This window comes from Stegostoma tigrinum, chromosome 15 (genome assembly GCF_030684315.1).
Source record: "Stegostoma tigrinum isolate sSteTig4 chromosome 15, sSteTig4.hap1, whole genome shotgun sequence".
In the NCBI taxonomy this organism is placed as follows: Eukaryota; Metazoa; Chordata; class Chondrichthyes; order Orectolobiformes; family Stegostomatidae; genus Stegostoma; species Stegostoma tigrinum.
This window is the reverse complement of record NC_081368.1, coordinates 15,339,322-15,362,275: the sequence shown is the minus strand read 5'-3', so window position 1 is coordinate 15,362,275 and position 22,954 is coordinate 15,339,322. Positions and strand designations below refer to the sequence as shown.

Below are 22,954 nucleotides of genomic sequence, written 5' to 3'. Positions count from 1 at the left end.
CTTTACCTGCACTTCCCAGAATTTTAGTTTACTGCAGTCACTGCTCTCAATGTAGTCTCCTCCGCATTGGTGAAACGAAGCATAGTTTGGGTGACCACTTCACAGAACAGCTACATTCTGCTCGCAAAAAATATCCAGAGCTTCCAGTTGCTGGCCACTTTAACACACCACCCTGTTCCCTGCCAACATCTCTATCTCAGGCTTGCTGTAGTGTTCCAGTGAAGCTCAGTGCAAACTGGAAGAACAACATCTCATTTTTCACTTGGGGACCCTGTAGCACTCTGGACTCAGTATTGAGTTCAATAATTCTAGGGCCTGAACTCTCCCATATTCTAGCCCCCTACCCCACACACCAGGCCTTGTTACTACATAGCCTGCCATTACACACTACCTATTGTTAGTCACTAACAGTTTCCATTAACAGATATTCACCCTCCTAGCCAGATTGTTGTCAACTCCTTTGTCCAACTGTTCTTCTCTCTCCTTGGGCTCTATTCCCACCTATCATTTACTCCTTACCCACTCGCCTCCCCCCCACCCTATCTTCAGCGTATAACTGACGTTTTCCCAGCCAACATCACTTCTGAGGAAGGGTCACCGAACCCAAAACATTAACTCTGATTTCTCTTCACAGATGCTGCGAGATTAGCTGAGCTTTTCCAGCAACTTCTGTATTTGTTCCTGATTTACAGCATCCGCAGTTCGTTCATTTTTTATTCAATTTATCCAGTATCTTCTCATAACTTAAATTTTTTATTTCAGGCAACATGCTGGTGAAACTCCTCTGCACCCTTTTCAATGCAATCCCCTCCTTTCTGTTAATATGGCAATCTTTTCTATATGTATTGGTGTCAACCACAAATTTAGCTACCATGCTTTAACTCCCTTCATCCAAGTCATGATGATAATTGCAATAAGTTGAGACCCCAGCACAGACCCCTCTGGGACTGAACTTGTCTCATCCTGACAGTCAAAGATCAATTTATGCACACTCTGATTCTGCCAACCTGCCGACCATGTAACCATGCTAATATGTTACCCACTATGTAATAACTTCTATTATTTGCAATAAATTTTAATATGGCACCTTATCAAATACCTCCTGGAAATCCAAGCGCTAAGCCTACCAGCTCACCTTTATCCACAGCACATAGCAGAGCTTCAAAAAATTCCAATAAATTGATTAAACATAATTTCTCTTCAATAAAACCATACTGACCCTTCCTGACCACCTTCGATTTTTTTAAATGCACATCTATAATCTCTTCAGTTATTGATTTTAACACTTTCTGCACCATAGACGTCAAGTAACTAGTCTAAAATCCTTAAAGAGCACCTTTCAAACTCATGAATACTTCCATCTTGAAAGACAAGGGCAGCAGAGAAACAGGAAGACCACCCACTGCAAGTTCCCTTCTAAGCTACTCACCATCCTGACTTGGAGGTATACTGTTGTTCCTTCACTGTTGCTGGATCAAAATCCTGGAATGGAGGCCGGGACATTAAATGTCTTCAAGGCAGAGATTGATAAATTCTTGATGTCACAAGGAATCAAGGGCTACGGGGAGAGTGCAGGGAAGTGGAGTTGAAATGCTCATCAGCCATGATTTAAATGGCAGAGTGGACTCGACGGGCCGAATAGCAGTACTTCCACTCCTATGTCTTACGGTCTCATGTATCATAAATGCTTAACATCATGGGCCTAGCGACAGCAAGTGGACTGCAGCAGTTCAAGAAGGCAGCTCAACACCAGCTTTTCAAGGGCAATTAAAGACAGGCAACAAATGCTGGCCCAGCCAGTGATGCTCACGTCCAATGAGTGAATTTAAAAGAAAACAGAACTGCACACAGTTTTCCAACTGTGATCCAACCAATATTTTTTGAAGTTGTAACTAGACTTCCTTGCTTCTATATACCAAGCCATAGCTAATAAAGGCAAGCACTCAGATACCTTCTTCCCCACCCTGTCTACCTGTGCTGACACCTTCCAGGATCTGCTCACTAGGGACCTACCATTCATTGTGTATATCCTTCCCTTTCTGGACCTTCCAAAATGCATTACATCACATTTATCAGGATTAAATTCCATCTGCCATCGTTCTGCCCAATTTATCATTGATCAACATCAGACTGTATAGATGGACTGACAAAGGCTTGCTGGAAGCCAGGCAAGAAGTAAGATGATGCTATTGGCCCTACTAACACTATGCAGCATGAATAAATGAGCACACTGATTTCAAAAAGGTCTGTGTGATCTGGGGTGCTGAGACTTTTACTCAGCGGCAGTGAGCTCTGCTCATTATTCCATTCACTGAACTCGGAACAGGAGAACTGAGGGGTGTCACACACTTCTAAATTGTTCCATGGTTTAGTGCCAGCCAGTTTAACACAAGGACTACCCTTTGACAGATGGACGTAAATCTACCTCTCAATGTGATTCCACCTGTGACACATCTGGCCATTTATTGGAAGGATGGAGAAGGCTGGTGCAGAGAAAGTTTAACAAATGCACAGAGAAGTTTCACAAAATTTTCACGAAGCTGTGATCATGACCTCTACTTCAATAATATTTAAATGATGGCTATAAAATTCAGCCTAAGCCTCTTATTTGAAGCATTTTTGTTCTCATTTTAGCAGTTTCTTGTAGCTGTGTTGTGACATGTTGAAGGAGAATAGTTGAACTTAGCTTTTCTCTGTCCCACATCCAAGAAGTAATAAAGGAATGAGCAAAGGACTTGCCAACATTCTGGTATTATCCTAGAGTTTCCAGTAATTGAAAATTAATTCCAGGTCACTGTTTCAGTATCCTGAGAGAATAAACATTGGGCAAAATTGCGTGTGTTATTCATTTTTTAACACTTGTTTTATGAGCTGGGGAAGAAACGGCCTATTTGATAGTCAGGGATCATCCAAGAGCATCTCTTCCCTTTCCATTTGGTTATGGGAAAGCAATATACTATGGAGATGGATGATCAGTGATAGGTAGAGTGGACAGTGGGAGGCAGGGCTCCAAGAATACATTTTTTTTGTATTCATTAACAGCATTAGGACATCGCTGGATAGGCAGCACTTATTGCCCATCCCTAAATCAGTTCAGAGTCAACCACATGGTTGTGAACCCGGAGTCACATGTAGGCAGGACCAGGTAAGGATGGCAGATTCCTTCTCAAAAGAGCATTAATTGACCAGATGGGTTTTTCACGGTCATCATTAGATTCTTAATTCCAGATATTTTATTGAATTCAACATCCACTATCTGCCTTGGGAGGATTCAAACCCAGATCCTTAGAATGTTATCTGTGTCTCTAGATTAACAGTGCAGCGATAATACCACCAGGCCATTGCTTCCTCCCATGCAATAAGGACAGCAACCTGATTAACCAACTACTTACAAATGACTGCTGTTTGACGTTAGGATGACGTTAGGAACAAAGTGCTAGAAGACGTGCAACACCACGTGCTCAAGCTGTTGATGTATGTCACAGTATGTAGAGAAAAATTCCACTACTTTGGTGAATAAAAAGTGAAGGTAGAAATATAAAAACAGACTTAAGTTATAATGTGCGGGCAATGATTGATGGGATAGGAATTTCATTCTGTGATGAAACCAGAGAAAAATGACAATTAATTTCTCAGGTATTGTTAGTAATATCACAGCAAATAAAGGTTGCCCTAGGCTACAAGAATTTCTTTTGGATTTCAGAGAAGGTGCTAAGGATCTGGGGCGGGGGATGGAGGGGCTTGCTAGTATAATGGTAATGTCATCAGTCTATTAATGTAGGACTCCAGCCTAATGTTCTGGGAAAACAGAGATAACAAGGTGTGGAGCTGGACGAACACAGCTGGCCAAGCAGCATCAGAGGAGCAGGAAAGCTGACGTTTCGGGCCTTGTTCTGAAGAAGGGTCTAGGGCCGAAACATCAGCTTCCGTGCTCCTTTGATGCTGGTTGGCCAGCTGTGTTCGTCCAGCTCTATACCTTGTTATCTCAGATTCCCCAGCATCAGCATTTCCTACTGTCTCTGAAATAATGTTCTGGGAATATAGGTTTGAATTCCAGTGCAGCTGATGGTGAAATTTGAACTCAATACAAATCTGAAATTAAATTCTAATCTAATGAAGACCATTTCAACACTGCTAATGAGCGTAAACACTCATCTAGTTCACTAATGCCCTTTTTTTAAAGGAAGGAGATGTGCCACCCTTACCTGGTCTGGCCTACATATGACTCCAAACCCACGGCAATGTGGCTGACTTAATTAATTAGGGATTAATTAAGGATACGCAATTAAATCAGGCCTACCCACATCCTGTGAACAATTTAAAAAATGTACATGCAAAATATCACTAGTTATTCGCTTGTGGGTTGTGGGCATCGCTGGCTGGTCACCATTTATTGCCCATCCTTAGTTGACCTTGAGAAGGTGGTGGTGAGCTGCCTTCTTAAACCGCTGTTGTTCATGTGCCGTGGGTTGAACCACAATGCATTTAGGGAGGGATTTCCAGGATTTTGACCAAGCAACACTGAAGGAATGGCAATATATTTCCAAGTCAGGAAAGGAGAGTGGCTTGGAGGGGAACTTGCAGATGGTGGTGTCCCCATGTATCGGGTGCTCTTGCTGTTCTAAATAGAAGTGGTTGTGGGTTTGGAGAGAGCTATCTAAGGATCATTGGTGAATTTCCACAGTGCATCTTGTAGATGGTACGCTTTGCTGTTACTGAGCATTGTTGGTGGAGGGAGTGGATGCTTGAGGATATAGTGCCAATCAAGTGGGCTGCTTTGTCCTGGATGTTGTCAAGCTTCTTGAGGCTTTTTGGAGCTGCCCCCGTCCAGGCAAGTGGGGAATATTCCATCACACTCCTAACTTGTGCCTTGTTGGTGGAGGATAGGTTTTGGGAAGTCAGCAGGTTAGTTACTTGCTACTGTATTCCTGGCCACTGACCTTCTTTTGTAGCCACTGTGTTTACACGGTGAATCCAGTTGAATTACTGGTCAATAATAAAGGCCAGGATGTTGATAGTGGGGTATTCAGTGATGGTAACACCATTGAATGTCAAGGGGCAGTAGTAGGATCATCTCTTATTGGGTTTGGTTATTGCCTGGCAATAGTGTCATGTGAATGTTATTTGTGAATGTTATGATTATATTTTATTGCTCATTTATGGCTGTTACAGTGTCCAGACTTAACTATTCCAAAATTTTCCTGACTGGTCTTGCAATCTATACCCTCCACAACTTTAATCTCATCCTAAAATCCACAGTCTGCTTCCTGACCTGTACCAAGTCACCCTCACCGATCATCTCTGTCTTTAGTGACTTACACTCAGGGGAGGCAATGGCCTTGTGATATTATTGCGGGACTGCTAATCTGGAGACCTAGACAACATTCTGAAGACCCAGGTTTGAACCATGCCACGGCAGATGATAGAATTTGAATTTAATAAATATCTGGAATTAAGGATCTAATGATGACCATGAATCCATTGCCTACTGTTGGGGGGAAAACCCAGCTAGTTCATTAATGTCCTTTAGGGAAGGAAACTGCCATCCTTACCTGGTCTGGTCTGCATGTGACTCCCAACCCACAGCAATGTGGTTGACTCTTAACTGCCCTCTGGGCTATTAGGGATGGGCAATAAATGCTGTCTAGCCAGCAATGCCCTCATCCCATGAATGAATAAAGGAGAAAAAAAATATATTGGCTTCAGGTCCCCATAGCTTCAAATATAGCATTTTTATTCTTTCAAGTTTAAACCTTTGATTAATTGGTTGATTTTATTGGCATGTGTACTGAAATACAGTGAAAAGCTTTGTTTACAAGTGGTGCAAGCAGATCACAGCAAGGAAAAGATGTACAGATCAAAAAGACTTAGAGGCAAACAGGTTACATTGCAGGTTACATTATTTGAGGCTAGAGTCCATTCAATAGTCTGATAATGGCTGGAAAGAAGCTGTTCCTGAACCTGCTTGTGTGTGTGTTCAGGCGTTTGTAAATGCTGCCTGATGGAAGAGGTTGTAGGAGGTCGTTACCGGGGTACGATAGATCTTTGATGATGTTGGCCACCTTTCCGTGGCAGCCGGATGTGTAAATAGAGCCCATGGATGGAAGGTTAGCTTTCATGGTGATCTGGGCTGTGCACACGGCCTTCTGTAGTTTCTTACAGTCCTGGGCAGAGCAGGTGCCGCACCAGGCCGTTATGCACCCAGGCAGTATGTTTTCAACGGTGCATCTGTAAAAGTTGGTGAGGGTCCTTGTGAACATGGCCAAATTTCCTGAGCTGTCTAAGGAAGGAGGTTCGTTGTTGTGTCTTTTTGACTGTCGCGTCTACGTAGTAAGCCCAGGACAGGTCGTCAGTTATCGTTACTCCAAGGAACTTGATGCTCTTCACTCTCTTAGCCTCAGTTCTGTTGAAGTAGATGTGGGCATGTTCTCCTCCTTCTGAAGTCGATGATCAGTTCTTTAATTTTGCGACATTGAGAGACAGATTGTTTTCATTGCACCACACCACCAAGCCCTGTATCGCCCTTCTGTATTTGGACTCGTCATTGTTAGATATCTGTCCCACTACGGTGGTGTCATCAGTGAAATCGTAGATGGCATACGTTTGGAATTTGTTATCAGTTGTAGGTGTACCCGGAGTACAGTAGGGGGCTAAGGACGCATCCTTGGGGGGCTCCGGTGTTGAGTGTTATTGTGGAGGAGGCGCAGTTACCTCTCCTCACAGATTGCAGCCTGTGGGTCTGAAAGCTGAGGATCTGGTTGCAGAGGATGGAGTTGAGAGCAAGATCATGCAGTTTTGAGATCAGTCTGGAGGAGATAACGGTGATGAAGGTGGAGCTGTAGTCAACGAGCAGGAGTCTGACATAGGTGACCTTGTTGTCCAGCTAATCTAGCAATGAGTGCAGGAATATGGGTATGGCATCCTGTATGGACCTGTTATGTTGGTAGGTGAATTGTAGAGGATTAAAGCAGGCTAGGAAACTGGAGTTGATGAGGGCCATGACCAGCCTCTCGAGGCACTTCATGATTATTGAGGTCAGAGCCACTGGGTAGTAGTCACTAAGGCACACTGCATTCTTGGGCAGTGGGGTGATGGTGGTCTCTTTGAAGCAACTGGGGACTTCCCAAAGTGACACAGAGTTATACTTTAAGATACTTAAAGGTAACCTAAGGAAAACGCATTAACTGACCAGCCATCTTTAACTCAAACAAGGAGCTGAGTTTTCTCAAATAGAATTCCTCTTAAAGCTGAGGCTGGATAAAAAACTATGAATTATACTATAACTTAGGTATCATTTTTGAATTGTGTTTGTTTGTATGTCCTATTTCATTTTAGTTGAATTTGTCACTTCACACTAATTTTTTGACCTTTCAAAACATTTACTCATAATTTGCTACTGTACGTAGTCAATTCACCTATATTAATTGTTTATTCTGTCGTAGACTAACTATTATCATAATCTAATTCAGGATTGATTCTTGTGATCAAATGTTATTATGTAATCATCATTATTGAAGTTACACACTCTTCTTCATGTCACGGGTTCCACAAACAAACGTTCTCTCAAATTTTTAAATGAAGAAGTGTGCCAGCCGCGGTTACCTCATAGGAGTTGTTCCGTTACCATAGAATCACAGAACTGGCAGAGTAGAAGGTGGCCATTCAACCCATCATGACTGTAACGGCTCCTGAAACAGTTACCAATCTAGTCCCATCTTCTAGCCCTTTCTCCGTAACCCTCTAAATTGATCACTTCCAAATGTATATCCAGCTCTTTTGAAACCTCCTTTGCAATCTGCTTCCACTACTCTCCCAGGCAGTGCGTTCCAAATCCTAACAACTCTCTGAGTGAAGATGTTTCTCCTTGTCTCACTCCTAGCTCTCTTGCTGATGATCTTGAAATCCTGACCCCAAGTTGTGACATGCCAAGTGAGTCTATTTTATTCTGTGATACTTTGGGTAGTTCTGGGAATGATATGTGGTAGGTTGGGGCCAGATCAGTCATGATTGACACCATATGGCTAGGGTCCGATCTAAAATTGAATTTATAAAGCCATGCCAGGAGACACTGGGGGCAATCGGAGGCTGGGAGCCCCTGTCTGTTTCTTCTTGCTGAATGGGCGAGGATTCAATGGGCCAAATGTTTAATCAAGGAGAAGCAAGCAATCTTGCGGCTGTAGAATGTGCTACATTCTGACTCTGTTCAGTCCAAACAAGACAAGCTCTCCCACATGAGGCAGAGGTAGTGGGAGCTGATGAGCCAGTTTTTATGTTAGGGAGTTGCCCTATATATACTTCATTCTGGTCTAATTGCATTCATTTGAATGTCTAGACTCAGTATTGGAGAGGAGGTCTCTACATGGACTTGTCACTGTGGAAATCCAGCTTCATGGGATGTGTTGTAGCACTGTGTAGCCAACCACCATCTGTTTTGTAAACGAAAGAGCTGCAGATGCTGTAAATCAGAAACAAAAACTGAAATTGCTGGAAAAGCTCAGCAGGTATGGAAGCAGCTGTGGAGAGAAATCAGAACTAACATTTTGAGTCATGTGACCCTTCCTCTCCATCGGCATTGTTTTGCCAATGCCCAGGTCTCCCTTCCTCCTTGCCTCTGATCGACTCCAACCTGTGACTGTCAAAAGGCTCTTGTGGCACAGTAGTAGTGTCCCTGCCTTTGAGTGAGAAGGCCCAGGTTCAAGTCCCTTACAGGTATTGTTTTAAACAACTCTAAGATCTCTAAAATTCTCTAATTTGAACCTTCTGCCCCTCTGTTTCTAATTCCTTTGCCTTTGGTGACTTTGCTTCCAGCTGCCTGTGTCCCAATGAGAATCCCCTTCCTAAGCCTCTCACTACCTTGCTTCTTTTCTGCGAAATACTTTTCTAACCAAGCTTCTGATCATCTGTCCTTGCATGGTTTTGTTTGTAATTTATATAAACAATTTGGATGAGAATTTAGGAGGCATGATTACTAAGTTTGCTGGTGACACCGAAATTGGAAGTATAGTTGATAGTGAAGAAAGTTATCTAAGATTACAAAGGGATCTTCAACAATTGAGCCAATGGGCTGAGGAGAGGCAGATGGATTTTAATTTGGATAAATGTGAGGTATTGCATTTTAGTAAAACCAACAAGGGCAGGACTCATACAGGGATCGAGTTCCAGAACCAAGAGGTTATACTGCAGAGGGATCGAGTTCCGGAACCAAGAGGTTATGCTGCAGAGGGATTGAGTTCCGGAACCAAGAGGTTATGCTGCAGCTGTACAAAACTCTGGTGCGGCTGCAGTTGGAGTATTGTGTACAGTTCTGGTCACCGCGTTATAAGAAGGATGTGGAAACTTTGGAAAGGGTGCAGAGCAGATTTACTAGGATGTTGCCTAGGAAAGGCTGAGGGACTTGAGGCTGTTTTCGTTAGAGAGAAGAAGGTTGAGAGGTGACTTAATTGAAACATATAAAATAATCAGAGGGTTAGATAGGGTGGATAGGGAGAGCCTTTTTCCTAGGATGGTGACGGCGAGCACGAGGAGGCATAGCTTTAAATTGAGGGGTGAAAGATATAGGACAGATGACTTAGAGTGAAGTAAGGGAATGGAACGCTTTGCCTGCAACGGTAGTAGATTCGCCAACTTTAGGTACATTTAAGTCGTCATTGGATAAGCATATGGATGTACATGGAATAGTGTAGGTTAGATGGGCTTCAGATCGGTATGACAGGTTGGCACAACATCGAGGGCCGAAGGGCCTGTACTGTGCTGTAATGTTCTATGTTCTGTATTCTATGTTCTATGTTAATAGTAGCGTCCTGGGTAGTGTTGTGGAACAGAGAGACCTAGTTCTTTGAAAGTTGCGTCATGGTAGACAGGGTGGTGAAGAAAGCACTTGGCATGCCTGCCTTCATTGTTTAGTCCATTGAGTCTAGGAGTTGGGATGTCATGTTGAGGTTATGCAGGGGTTTGGTGAGGTCGCTTTTGGATTACTGTGTGCAGTTCTGGTCATCCTGTTATAGGAGGGAGATTATTAAATTAAACTGGCTTCAGAAAAGATCTGCCAGGATATTGCCAGGACTGGACAGTCTGAGTTATAAGCGTTGGCTGGTTAGGCTGTGACTTCTTTCATTGGATCGTGGGAGGTTGTGGGGTGACTTTATAGAGGGTTATAAAATTATGAGGGGCATAGATAAGGTGAATAGCAATGGTCTTTTCCTTAAGGTGAAGGAGTTCAAAACTAGGGGGCATACCATTAGGGCGAGAGGGGAAAGATTTAAAAGGGATCTGAGGGGCAACTTTTTCACACAGAGGCTGGTGCCTGTGTCGAATGAAGTGCCAGAGAAAGTGGTAGATGCAGGTACAGTTACAACATTTAGAAGATACTTAGATAGATAAATGAATAGTAGAGGGATATGGTCCAAATGCAGGCAAGTGGGACTAGTTTAGTTTGGAAAACCTGGTCAGCATGGATGAGTTGGACCGAAGGGTCTGTTTCCATGCTGTATGATTCAGACATGATGACTCTAAGGCATAAGTTGCTGTTAGAATATAGAACAGTACAGTGCAGGAATGGCCCCTGTGGCTGTCCATGTTTGTGCTGACCATAATACCATTCTAAACCAATCCCATCTGCCTGCACATGGTCTGTATCCATCTATTCGCTGCCTGTTCATGTGCTTATCTAAATCTCTCTTAAACGTTGCTATCATATCTGCTATTACCACCTTTGCCGGCAGCGCCACTACCACCATCAATATAAAATAACTGCTCGCACATTTTTAAACTTTCCCCCGTCATCTAAAATTCATTCCCCTACCTATTTGACACATACACCATGGGGGAAACGCAGTTATCCACCCTATCCATGCCCTTCATAATGTTATGTACATCTAGCAGGCCATTCAGCCTCCAAAAACTCTATCAGGCCACCCCTTGGTTTCCAACGCTCCAAAAAAATTGTTGCAATCTGGAATAGAAAAAACTGTGTGCTAACCATGTAATCATTGTTGATTATCATACATGCCCATTGGTTCTCTAATGCCCTTTAGGAAAGGAAATGTGCCATTTACACCTGGTCTGGCCTACATGTGTCTCCAAGAAATACTGACCTAATCAGTGATGTCCGCATCCCATGAGAAAATTTTTAAAAATTCAGTGTAAGCAGTTAACAAACAAATGCAGCAAAATATTAATCTGCAATATCATCACTTCTAGATGTTAGAGTGCAAAATAGTGAGACAACAAGTTAATCTTCCAGTCCTTGCACCTCAAAGAGAGAAATTGCAACAAAATATTCATCTCACCTTATGCACCGCATTCCTCACAGGGTGTGTTTAAGATGGAATTATAAAACAGTTCTGGTAACATTTGTGTTTCCTCCAGCCTGGCAATCATTACTTCTGAATTGTTATTCACCTCTCAAAATTCAAACATGACATTCTATTTGACTTTATGCAAGGCTATCATATCAATTAGCACCTCCAGATCTCTGGATACACATTCACTTGTCTTTTGACCTCCCCCACCTTGTCTTATATAGTTACAACAAAATCATTTGTCAACCACGTGGATCTTCGTTCCATCTAGAGTTGTCTTTTGTGTTCCTGTGGGGTTTCTTTCTCATGTTCAATTTCGCTTCGAAAGGACATGCTTTCTAATTAACCATCATGAACACATTCGCAGACACATTTTGCCCTCATTCATTCCTGCAAATCGACTGATTAAAAAAGGAGTATCAGAGATAATGGGAACTGCAGATGCTGGAGAATTCCAAGATAATAAAATGTGAGGCTGGATGAACACAGCAGGCCAAGCAGCATCTCAGGAGCACAAAAGCTGACGTTTCGGGCCTAGACCCTTCATCAGAGAGGGGGATGGGGAGAGGGAACTGGAATAAATAGGGAGAGAGGGGGAGGCGGACCGAAGATGGAGAGTAAAGAAGATAGGTGGAGAGAGTGTAGGTGGGGAGGTAGGGAGGGGGTAGGTCAGTCCAGGGAAGACGGACAGGTCAAGGAGGTGGGATGAGGTTAGTAGGTAGCTGGGGGTGCGGCTTGGTGTGGGAGGAAGGGATGGGTGTGAGGAAGAACCGGTTAGGGAGGCAGAGACAGGTTGGACTGGTTTTGGGATGCAGTGGGTGGGGGGGAAGAGCTGGGCTGGTTGTGTGGTGCAGTGGGGGGAGGGGATGAACTGGGCTGGTTTAGGGATGCAGTTGGGGAAGGGGAGATTTTGAAACTGGTGAAGTCCACATTGATACCATTGGGCTGCAGGGTTCCCAAGCGGAATATGAGTTGCTGTTCCTGCAACCTTCGGGTGGCATCATTGTGGCACTGCAGGAGGCCCAGTATGGACATGTCATCAAGAGAATGGGAGTATACCACCCCACCCCACCACCCAAGACATTTTTCCATCCCCACCCCGTCTGTTTTCCAGAGAGACCACTCTCTCCGTGACTCCCTTGTTCGCTCCACACTGCCCTCCAACCCCACCACACACCTTCCCCTGCAACCGCAGGAAATGCTACACTTGTCCCCACATCTCCCCCCTCACCCCTATCCCAGGCCCCAAGATGACATTCCACATTAAGCAGAGGTTCACCTGCACATCTGCCAATGTGGTATACTGCATCCACTGTACCCGGTGCGGCTTCCTCTACATTGGGGAAACCAAGCGGAGGCTTGGGGACCGCTTTGCAGAACACCTCCGCTCGGTTCGCAATAAACAACTGCACCTCCCAGTCGCAAACCATTTCCACTCCCCCTCCCATTCTCTAGATGACATGTCCGTCATGGGCCTCCTGCACTGCCACAATGATGCCACCCGAAGGTTGCAGGAACAGCAATTCATATTCCGCCTGGGAACCCTGCAGCCATATGGTATCAATGTGGACTTCACCAGTTTCAAAATCTCCCCTTCCCCAACTGCATCCCTAAACCAGCCCAGTTCGTCCCCTCCCCCCACTGCACCACACAACCAGCCCAGCTTTCCCCCCCCACCCACTGCATCCCAAAACCAGTCCAACCTGTCTCTGCCTCCCTAACCGGTTCTTCCTCTCACCCATCCCTTCCTCCCACCCCAAGCCGCACCCCCAGCTACCTACTAACCTCATCCCACCTCCTTGACCTGTCCGTCTTCCCTGGACTGACCTATCCCCTCCCTACCTCCCCACCTACACTCTCTCCACCTATCTTCTTTACTCTCCATCTTCGGTCCGCCTCCCCCTCTCTCCCTATTTATTCCAGTTCCCTCTCCCCATCCCCCTCTCTGATGAAGGGTCTAGGCCCGAAACGTCAGCTTTTGTGCTCCTGAGATGCTGCTTGGCCTGCTGTGTTCATCCAGCCTCACATTTTATTATCTTGATTAAAAAAGGCCTCTGAATACTTCTTTGAATAACTCTTGCGTAGCAATAAAACAAGCAGTGAGCATTTCTGCACATTAATTGTGATTTCTGTAAAAGCTTGAAAACATAAGGTTGTGCTTATGATTGAAATGATTATGCAAACAGTCTCCTAAATCTGGGTGAGATGAAGAAGCAGTGTTGCTGCTGGACTGAGAACGACGCACTGTGCACAATTATCAAAAACTTGGAAAGCTCGAGTGAATTTAGTCAAAGTCCAGATGTAACTACAGCCTTGGAAGAATTGAAAGGGTGCATTGCTGAGAAACCCTGGGATCAGTTTACACTGTTATATACAAATTCATTGGATAGGCCATTTTCTGCAGTTTAGTTCAACACAGCCATTTCCTGAAAATATGTTCAGTCAAATACAGGTTCTCTTTATTTTCACAATTCTTTCTGTCTTCAAGAACATGCAAAACTAAAATGTGTGCACTTTTGTCCATTGGTCATCAGTAGAATAGCGTATCTAATAATAAAGATTTACTCGCTACTTTGTTAATTGACTTGTTGTGCCTACATCATAACTACCTCCAGCCTTACAAGACTGAGTCTGGCCTCCTGAGCATCTATGAGTTTTATCGTTTTAGTATCAATGGCTGTACATTCTGATGCTTTAGGCTTTAATCTCTGGTGCTCCCTTTCTAAAATCTTCCATCAGCTTCTCCTCCTTTAATTTGCTCCCTAAAAAACAACATTTTTAACCTAGATGCTGAATTAATCTGTGTAATGTTCTGTCTGAAAAACCTCCTGTGAAGCACCTTTGGGCATTTTCCTATGTTTAGGGCATGTTAAGGGTATGCTAAAAATTGTGGGCAATCATCTCAGCTCCAGGACATCTCTGCAGCAGTTCCTCAGGGTTGTCCCTGTCCTAGGCTCAGCCATCTACAGCTGCATCATCATGAACTTCCCTCCACCATGAGGCCAGAAGTGGGGATGTTCGCTGATGATTGCGCAATGTTCAGCACCATTCGCAACTCCTCAGATACTGAAGCAGTCCATGTTCCAAATACAGCAAGAGCTGGACAATTTTCAGGCTTGGGCTGAAAATGTTAAGTAACGATCACATCGCACAAGTGCCAGGAAAATGCCGTTTCCAACAAGAGAAAATCTAACCACCATCCCTTGATGTTTAATTGCAGTTACATCGCTGAATCCCCCAGCATCAATATCTTGGAATAAGACCAACAATGTAAACACTGTGGTTTCAAGAGCAGGGCAGAATTCTGTGGGATTCTGTGCCACGTAACTCACTTCCTGTTTCCTCAGTTTTGTCTACCATCCTCAAGGCACAAGTCAGGAGTGGAATAGATCCCCATTTATTTGGATGGCTGTAATTCCAATAATGCTCCAGTAACGAGCCAGGACAAAGCAGCCCGCTTAACTGGCACCCCATCCACAAACATGCAGTCCCACCAGCTCCAATGCATGTTGGCAGCACTGTGTTCCACCTACAAGATGCGTTGCAGTAACTCATCCTTACTCTTTTCAAATTGTGACCTCCACCACCTTGAAGGACAAAGGTAGTAGATGTGGTTCAACCCTGCATCCTGCGAATTGTCCTCCAAGCAACACACCAGCCTGGCTTGGAACTATTTTACCGTTCCTTCACTGTTGCTAGGTCAAAGCCCTGGAACTCCTTCCCCAACAGCACAGTCGCTATTCTTACACACCATCGCCTGGAACAGTTCAGTGGAATTAGGGATGGGCAATAAATGTCGACCTGGCCATTGACATCACATCCCATGCACAAATATAAAAAAAAGCTGTTGTTGTAGACATATCACTGGTAATGTAGTAGTGTTAGTATTTATTCCCTAATGTAACAGTAGGATCTTTCTGCATTTACTTCATTAGAGTGACACTGTATCTAAATATTATTAATCAAGCCCCCTGTTCAGGATGTTACAACACATGGTTGAAGAATGTGAGACATTTATCTGAAGTTTCTAGGCCAGAGGTAGGGACATTACCACTGCTCCAAACAAGCCCCCTTAAAATGCTTACTAAGAATCAACTTGCTTGGACATTTGTGACATTATGCTGGAGCAGTGGGACTTGAACCCAGATCTTCTGGCCCAGAGGCAGGGTCATTAACACTGAACCATAAAAGGCCAAGCCCTGTTTCTATCCTGATGTGAATATAAAGATCCATTCAATAGCCGGTTGCATCATTAGTCTCAGCTGCATCGATGTACTGAGATCTTTAATTTGCTTCTTATTTGAAGCAGAAAGATCACCCTTTTACGGATAAGAGATAGGAAAGCTCAGGGACCAAGGATATCTCCCAGTCGCCATTCCCAGGCCTCCTGACATAAACATGATTGAAACAGCAAGGGAACTAAGCAATGGTCCAGAATGACCATTGTCAGTTGTGTTGCTGTAATATCAGTCATCAGGATTTTAGACCGATTGGCTGGGGAAGGCTATTTGGGGCAGGTTATGGTTAGCTCTGTTGAAGTCTCGATTTAAAAAAAAACAGAGTGGCCTCTTGCATGTTGCTCAGAGAGAGAGGCGTTGCCCTGGGACCAGGTAGAAGATGGGCCCAACCAGAACCACCAGAAAGACAGTGAATTCAAAGCCTGAGGGTCTCCATGCCAACATCCACCCCACCCCAGTTATAGAGTCGTTGGTTCTGAAGGCAGAGTCTGATCAATTACATATTAGGGCCCACATTCATTGTGACCCATCAAAATTACTGGAAACAAAAATTTGGGTTGAAATTTAATGGGTGGCCAAACTTATATCAAAGGGCATATTCTATCATGCAAAGTCAAAAGTCTGAGCTTGTGAAAACATTCTTTGGAAGTAACTTATGCTGACAGCATTCCCAGTGGTCGTAACTCGCAAAATGTTAGCAATAAATGTGTCAGCCTGGGAATGTCTTGAGAGCAGAGCCAAGTTGGAAGGGAAGCTTTGTTAAATGTGTCCTCAGGCTGCATAGTAAAAAGAGAAAAGTTGCGTACTTTTCTATCCAACTGGTTTTTCTGAGCCCTCAGATCTCCCTTCTCAGCTGCTGTCATCTACAAGACACCAGCCTTCTGCAACTTGAGCACTTCCATCCAAACATATCCGAGGCTGTTTTTGAATTTGCCATGCTCACTGAAGGGAGGGATTTTGGGAGGGAAGGGAGGGGCCGGTTGGGAGGGTATGGTTTACAGGGTTTTTGCGGTTTCTAGGGTAAGCTTTTCAGGAGAAGTGACCGCATTAGAGAAGTGCTACTCCTGTCACTTGTTCTGACAGGGCAGGATGTGTTGTAGCCACTTTAGAAACAAGCTGATTTGGTGATATTTCTTCCATGTTCACATTGCAATCTAGTTCTACTGGTACCTCCACATGACCACAGAATCAGCCTGCTACTGCTCTTTGATAGCCATCAGCCTTGACCTCTCAAGTCGCTGTCACACCTGAGGCTGGAGATAAAGGGCTTGAATCCCACTCTAGACATTTTGCATGAAAATTAAGGTTGACACGTGGGTCCAGCATTGAGGGACTATTGTGCTGATCGAGGTGCTGCCTTTCAGATGAGAAGTTAAACCAAGGCCCCCTCTGCTGGCTGCAAAAGATCACACTTTCAGACGGAGGAGGAAGACCGCATTGACGTCAGTTATGAGGATAGATTGAAGACATTGGGAGTGTTCCAGTTGGAGAGAAGAAGACTTCGAGGTGATCGGATAGAAGTTTTCAAAATCATGAGGGGCAAGGACAGAGTACATGGGGAGAAACTGTTCCTGCTCAGAAAAGAATGAGAGAGCATGGTGATTTGAAAAAGAAGTAAACGTGATGCGAGAGAAAACCTTTCCACACAATAAGTAATTTGGGTATGAAATGCAGTATCTGAAACCGTAGTGGAGGCATTCAAGAGGGCAGTAGCAATTACTGAAATAGAAACGATGTGCCAGTGCATGGGGAGGAGTTCGGGACTAAGTTACGATGCTCATTTGGAGAGCTGGTGCAGACATGATAGGGTGAATGGCCTCATCCGGTGCTTGAACATATCTGATTCTATATCCAGACCTACCTTCATCCTTCAAACATCCTCACTATAAAATGGAAGGTGAACCATTGACTCAGTTTCTGTCTGTCTACAGTTGCTGCCTGATCGGTTGAGAGTTTGAAAATTGATTGCTGCATTGCAAACGTGGCTACACTTTGAATCAAACAATGCATTGGCTATTTGACGCTTTTGGAATATGGTATGATCACGGGAGGCGCAATACAATTGTAAGTCTTTTTCTAAGCAAATCACGTTATTGCACTGAGTCTAAACCTGTGATAACAATACAGCAGGAATTCTCAGCACACCACATGATACCTGACAGCTACAATCATGTCACCAGCTTGGGACGACTGCAGCTGCTGTGAATTGATAATAATGCACAGTCCTCGGATACTCTATGGGAAACATCATTTTTCAACAAGTCTCCTTATGAAACCTAACCCCTCGGAGCTGATATAAACATTGAAAATACAGAGATACTCAGCAAGTCTGGCAGTGACTGTGGAGAGAGAAACCAAGTTAATAATTCAGGTCAATAACTATGAAAAACTTCATGATGCTGTAAGTTTTACACATTTGCAGCAGCAAAGTAAGGGAGGAGGGTACGATAAAAGAACAAAAAGAGAAAGTTTGCGACAGAATGGAAGCCAGGACGGTTTAACTGATTAAAAAGGTAGCTGGATCAGGGAAAATGAGATTTATTATGGTTCAAGTTAAAAAAGAAAATGTGCCTAGAAGAGGTGTGAATGGCAGAATCCAACTCAGCAATGTGTGAAGGTGGTGTTGTAATAATAATGTTACTGGGTTAGTAATCCAGAACCATGGGAATGGTTAGCTCAGTCAGTTGGATGGAATGTATGTGATGGAGAGTGATGCTAACAGCCTGGGTTCAACTGGCACTGCACTGGCTGAGGTTTTTATGAAGGTCCTGCCTTTGCAAGCTCACCCCTCACCAGAGTTGTAGTGACCCTCAGTGACAGAAGTCACCTCGTTGTTGGAAACAACAGTCTCCTACAGACTTCCGGGAACATGACGACTTTAATCCAGAACCCCAGTTTAACAGAAACATAAAAATATAGACAATAGGTGCAGGAGTAGGCTATTCAGCCCTTCGGGCCTGCACCACTATTCAATATGATTGTAGCTGATCATGCAATCTCAGTATCCCATTCCCACTTTTTCTCCATACCCTTTGATTCCTTGAGCCACAAGGGCCATGTCCATCTCCCTCCTGAATATATCTAATGAATTGGCCACAACAGCTTTCTGCAATCAAGAATTTCACAGGTTCACAACTCTCTGAATGAAGAAATTCATCCTCATCTCAGTCCTGAATGGCTTACTCCTTATTTTTAGACTGTACACCCGGCTGTGGACTTCCCCAACATCGGGAACATTCTTCCCACATCTAGGCTATCCAGTCCCATCAGGATTTTATATGTGTCCTCGTTCTTCTAAATTCAACTCAGCACAAGCCCAATCAACCTAGTCTTTCTTCTTATGTCAGTCCTGCTGTCCCGGGAATCAGTCTGGTGAGCCTACTATTCCGGGGAAATCAATTCAACTCCCACCCTAGGTGATAACAAAGTGTGGAGCTGGATGAACACAGCAGGCCAAGCAGCATCTTAGGAGCACAAAAGTTGACGTTTCGGGCCTAGACCCTTCATCAGAAAACTTTTTCTGATGAAGGGTCTAGGCCCGAAACGTCAGCTTTTGTGCTCCTGAGATGCTGCTTGGCCTGCTGTGTTCATCCAGCTCCACACTTTGTTATCTTGGATTCTCTAGTATCTGCAGTTCCCATTATCTCTGATACAATTCCCGCCCTAGGTGGTTGGTGATATCTGAATTCAATAAAAGATACTTGAATTAACAAATAAAGCTAGTCTCATGGTGACCATGTTACTACAGTTGAATGTCGTAGTAACCCACCTGGTTTACTAATGCACTTTAGAGAAGGAAATTTGTAATTCTAACTGGCCTACATGTGATTCCAGACCCATAGCAATGTGGTTGACGCTTAACTATGAGTGATGGCAATAACTGCTCGCCTAGCTTGCAATACCTGCATCCCATGAACAAATAATTTCTTTTAAAGCCACCATTTGAAAATTACAAGGAAAGAGAAATCAAAACCAGGGTTGTGCAGAAAGAAAAAGGAGGCAGAGGTTATGACTTCTGATCATTGTACTCAGTGTTGAACGCTGAATGTTGAAACAGAAGGTGCATTGCTGTTTATCAAGCTTATGCTGAGCTTCACTTCAACACCACAGAAGGCTGAGGACAGACAGGTCACTGTGAGAATAAGGTGGAGAATTCAAATGACAGGTAGCTGCAAGTTCAGGATTGGACTTGTGCACTGAACAGAGGCATTCTCCAAAGCAGACACCAATCTGTGCTTGGTTTCCCCACTGTAGGGGAGACTGAACCACCAATAGCAAATTTAATAAACCTCAGAATTGCCTTTTAACATCAGGGAGTGCTATCACTCCACAGCAGTCAAAGACCCCACTGCACCCTGACAACTCCAGGCACCATAATCCCAGCCAAAATACAGAAGGTGAAGCTAGGTAAGCGCATGAAGAATAAAGGACAACAATATTATGCTGATTGGGTTAGTTGAGATGTGGACTTAATGGGCTGAATGGCCTGCTGTTGTGCTGTGAAAGCTCTGCAACAAAGTATTGCCAAATAACAAAATGCCCTGCTGCCTCAGTGGCGATGTACCTATTGTATTCTGTTTGTTTTTAGGCCTGTGCTGAGATAATTAATCTTTAATGCCTTGGTGGGTGGGCTCTAAGTTTGGCCCCCTTGCCCATTTCCATGGAAGAAGCACAAAAATAGTCATCAGAGCGTTCTGCTGCTAATGACTAGTGGCAGTGCTGGAGATTACATGTGTCTGGATTGTGGGGTGAGGACAGTATCAGACTTGGCTGAGGTACTCACTGTCACTTGCCAACCTTCATTATCTAGACTTGCACATGAAGAACGTGACATGAGTGAGGTACCAGTTGCCATCTGTCAGAGCAAAGTGCCCAGAAATGCTTAGAATGTAAACCAGATGCCAAAAATCAAGGTTTTTAAAAATGGAGTCTGTTAGCTAGTCTGACACTCCAGGGTTGTGCATAGAAAGTTCATGCTTGTTGAATGGCTTGTTTTTTAGATGGGACACTTAATCGCGATCTGTTCATGTAGATGTGGGTAGACATTTATTCCAAAAAAGGTTTTGATGCAAGGACCTAGAAGGTTGAGGACATTTGCAAGTGGTGCAATTTTCATCATGTGGGTAACATGTGCCAGGAATTATGGAAGATTTTAAACCATGGAGCTTGGCTCTGGTGAGATCATAAGCATGTCTGCTGCCAAAACAGAAGCAACTCCAGACCCTGAAGATAATTCTTATGCTTTGGAAATCTGCAATGTAGCTGCACATCAGCTCCACCAGGTTCATGTCTATTTGCGGCCGAGTGTAGTTTAAAACCCGAAGTGTTGGGCTTTTAGTTGGAGGAGTGAGGCTGAAGCATAATCTTATAGAGGTTTATAAAATCATGAGGGGCATGGATAGAGTGAATAGTCAAGGTCTTTTCCCCAGGTAAGAGAGTCCAAAATGCGACGACATAGGTTTAAGTAGGGAGGGGAAAGATTTAAAAAGAACCTGAGGGACAACATTTTCACTCAGTGTGTTGCATGTATGGAATGAGCTGCCAGCAGAAGTAGTAGAGGCAGGTATAAATGCAACATTTAAAAGGCATTTGGATAGGTACGCGGGTAGGAAACGTTTAGAGAAATATGGGCCAAATGCAGGCAAATGGGACTAGTTCAATTTAGGAAACCTGGTCAGCATGAACAAGTTGGGTCAAAGGGCCTGTCTCCCTGCTGTATGACTCTGATTCTTTTGGACAGTTATCATTGCTATTCCCAATCGTGGGACAAAGTATACCTCTATCCCATGGCCCTGTGCAAATAAAGCTGCATTTGCATCAGCGGTTTGCCGGAATCTTGACATTCTACATCTATCAACCTCAGCGGGGAGATTCGGCAAGCAATTCAACTGCAAGAGCTTCACAGGAAACCTCAATCTTGTTTTGAATCCTACACATGAGCCATTAGATCAGAAGCTTGGATCCTGACAGTGTTCTTAAAGCGACAAATACTGAGTTCTGAGGTTGGGGATCCTATCATTAGCCTAGCTGAAGTCAGTACCTGTATGTCACTAATGGCAGTCCTGTTGACAGCTGCTTGGGCCCTAATACCTTCAATCTCCACTTCTCCACTTCTATTTCCTCCTTCAAAATGCCTCTCTTCAAAAAGGTGCTGCTTTGGCCAAACTTTAAATCATCTGCCATAATACATCCTTAAGTGGCTCAATGTTAATTCTTCATCTGTGAAGCATCTTGCGGACAATTTGTTTACTGTATTAAAGGTTCCACATGAATACAATTGTTGTTATTTGACTCCCTGGATATTGCTTTGATCATTTAAGGAAGCAGTTGCAGTTTTTCTATTTAGCTACTGTAACATAATAGATTGCATGGATTGCAACATTCCGTTTCATTTGTTTTGCAAAATAATGTCAAAAAGCTAACTTTTCATTTTGATATGAGGATTTTGTTTCCTTAAAACTGAAATGGTGGGAGACAGAATAGCGTTTAATACCCCTGTTTTTCTGAGCTGTAATGGGCGGAGAGGGGGGTCTCATGCAGTGGGTGTTGACAAGGAATAATTGCTTTTGATCTTTGGAGGTGACCTCCAGTGACTCGCCAAGCTGAGCTAAACTAATAAAACAGCGATGGGGAAAGTGGCAGGGAGGGGGATGAGTGGGATGTTACTTTGGAAAAATCTCGGTGTTTCTGTTTTCTTATATAAATACAGATACGGGAAGCTGCCTGGCTAGTCAGCCAGAAGTTGGATATGTATTGAGAGGGGAGTGTGTCCAAAGTAAAGCTGTTCTTCCAAAAAAATGAAATGCAAAGCTGTTATTGGAGAAAAGACCAGAATAAAGTAACAGTGTTTATCGACAATGGAGACAATGCTAGTCTTTCGCTCTTTCTTGTTCCACTTTCATTTTAAAGTGGTAAGTGTCAATTCACTATTACAGCATGCTGTTGTTTAGTGCTGTTTGTAGTTATGTGCACTGTACTGTGTACAGTCTAGGCAAAGTCAGGCTTTGTGAGTTCCATTAACCTAACAACTTAGTGACAGTGAAAACTGTTTGTTACAGAATACAAATGCAGTGTAATTTTGAATTTGATTTCGTTATGACAAGTAATTAGGTGTTATCATGTACGTAAGTTATGTTAAATGTGCACACATAAACAAACGTGCACATATATTGATATTTTGATACTTAATTTTGGAAGTTGAAGTGCCGTTTCAGTTTGAACAAATATTTATTCTAAATAGGCTAAATTGTATAATCTAAGGAAATGAATACATTGCTTTTAGAAAATTTTTTTAATGTACTTGATTGAAAGTGTATATTGTGTTCATTTTAGTGTTTTCAATTCTGAAACTCTGCTTGTTATAAATACATATTTTAAAAAGTTTTTCCTTTTCAAGGATAATTCTCTTCTCTTAGC

General features: G+C 43.5%; 1 protein-coding gene across 2 annotated transcripts in view; it reads left to right on the top strand.

Annotated features, from left to right (window-relative positions):
- The window catches only part of LOC125458849 (mastermind-like protein 2), a 558,191-nt gene that overhangs the window by 46,854 nt on the left and 488,383 nt on the right, over nucleotides 1-22,954 (top strand). The window contains exon 1 of one of the 2 annotated variants that reach the window (XM_048544599.2): nucleotides 22,222-22,449. The exons of the other annotated variant lie outside the window; for it this stretch is intronic. Within the exon in view, the coding sequence (XP_048400556.1) occupies nucleotides 22,396-22,449 (54 nt within the window). The 5' untranslated portion in view covers nucleotides 22,222-22,395. Of the gene's footprint in view, nucleotides 1-22,221; nucleotides 22,450-22,954 lie in introns of those variants that run through there. 2 annotated transcript variants of the gene reach the window in all.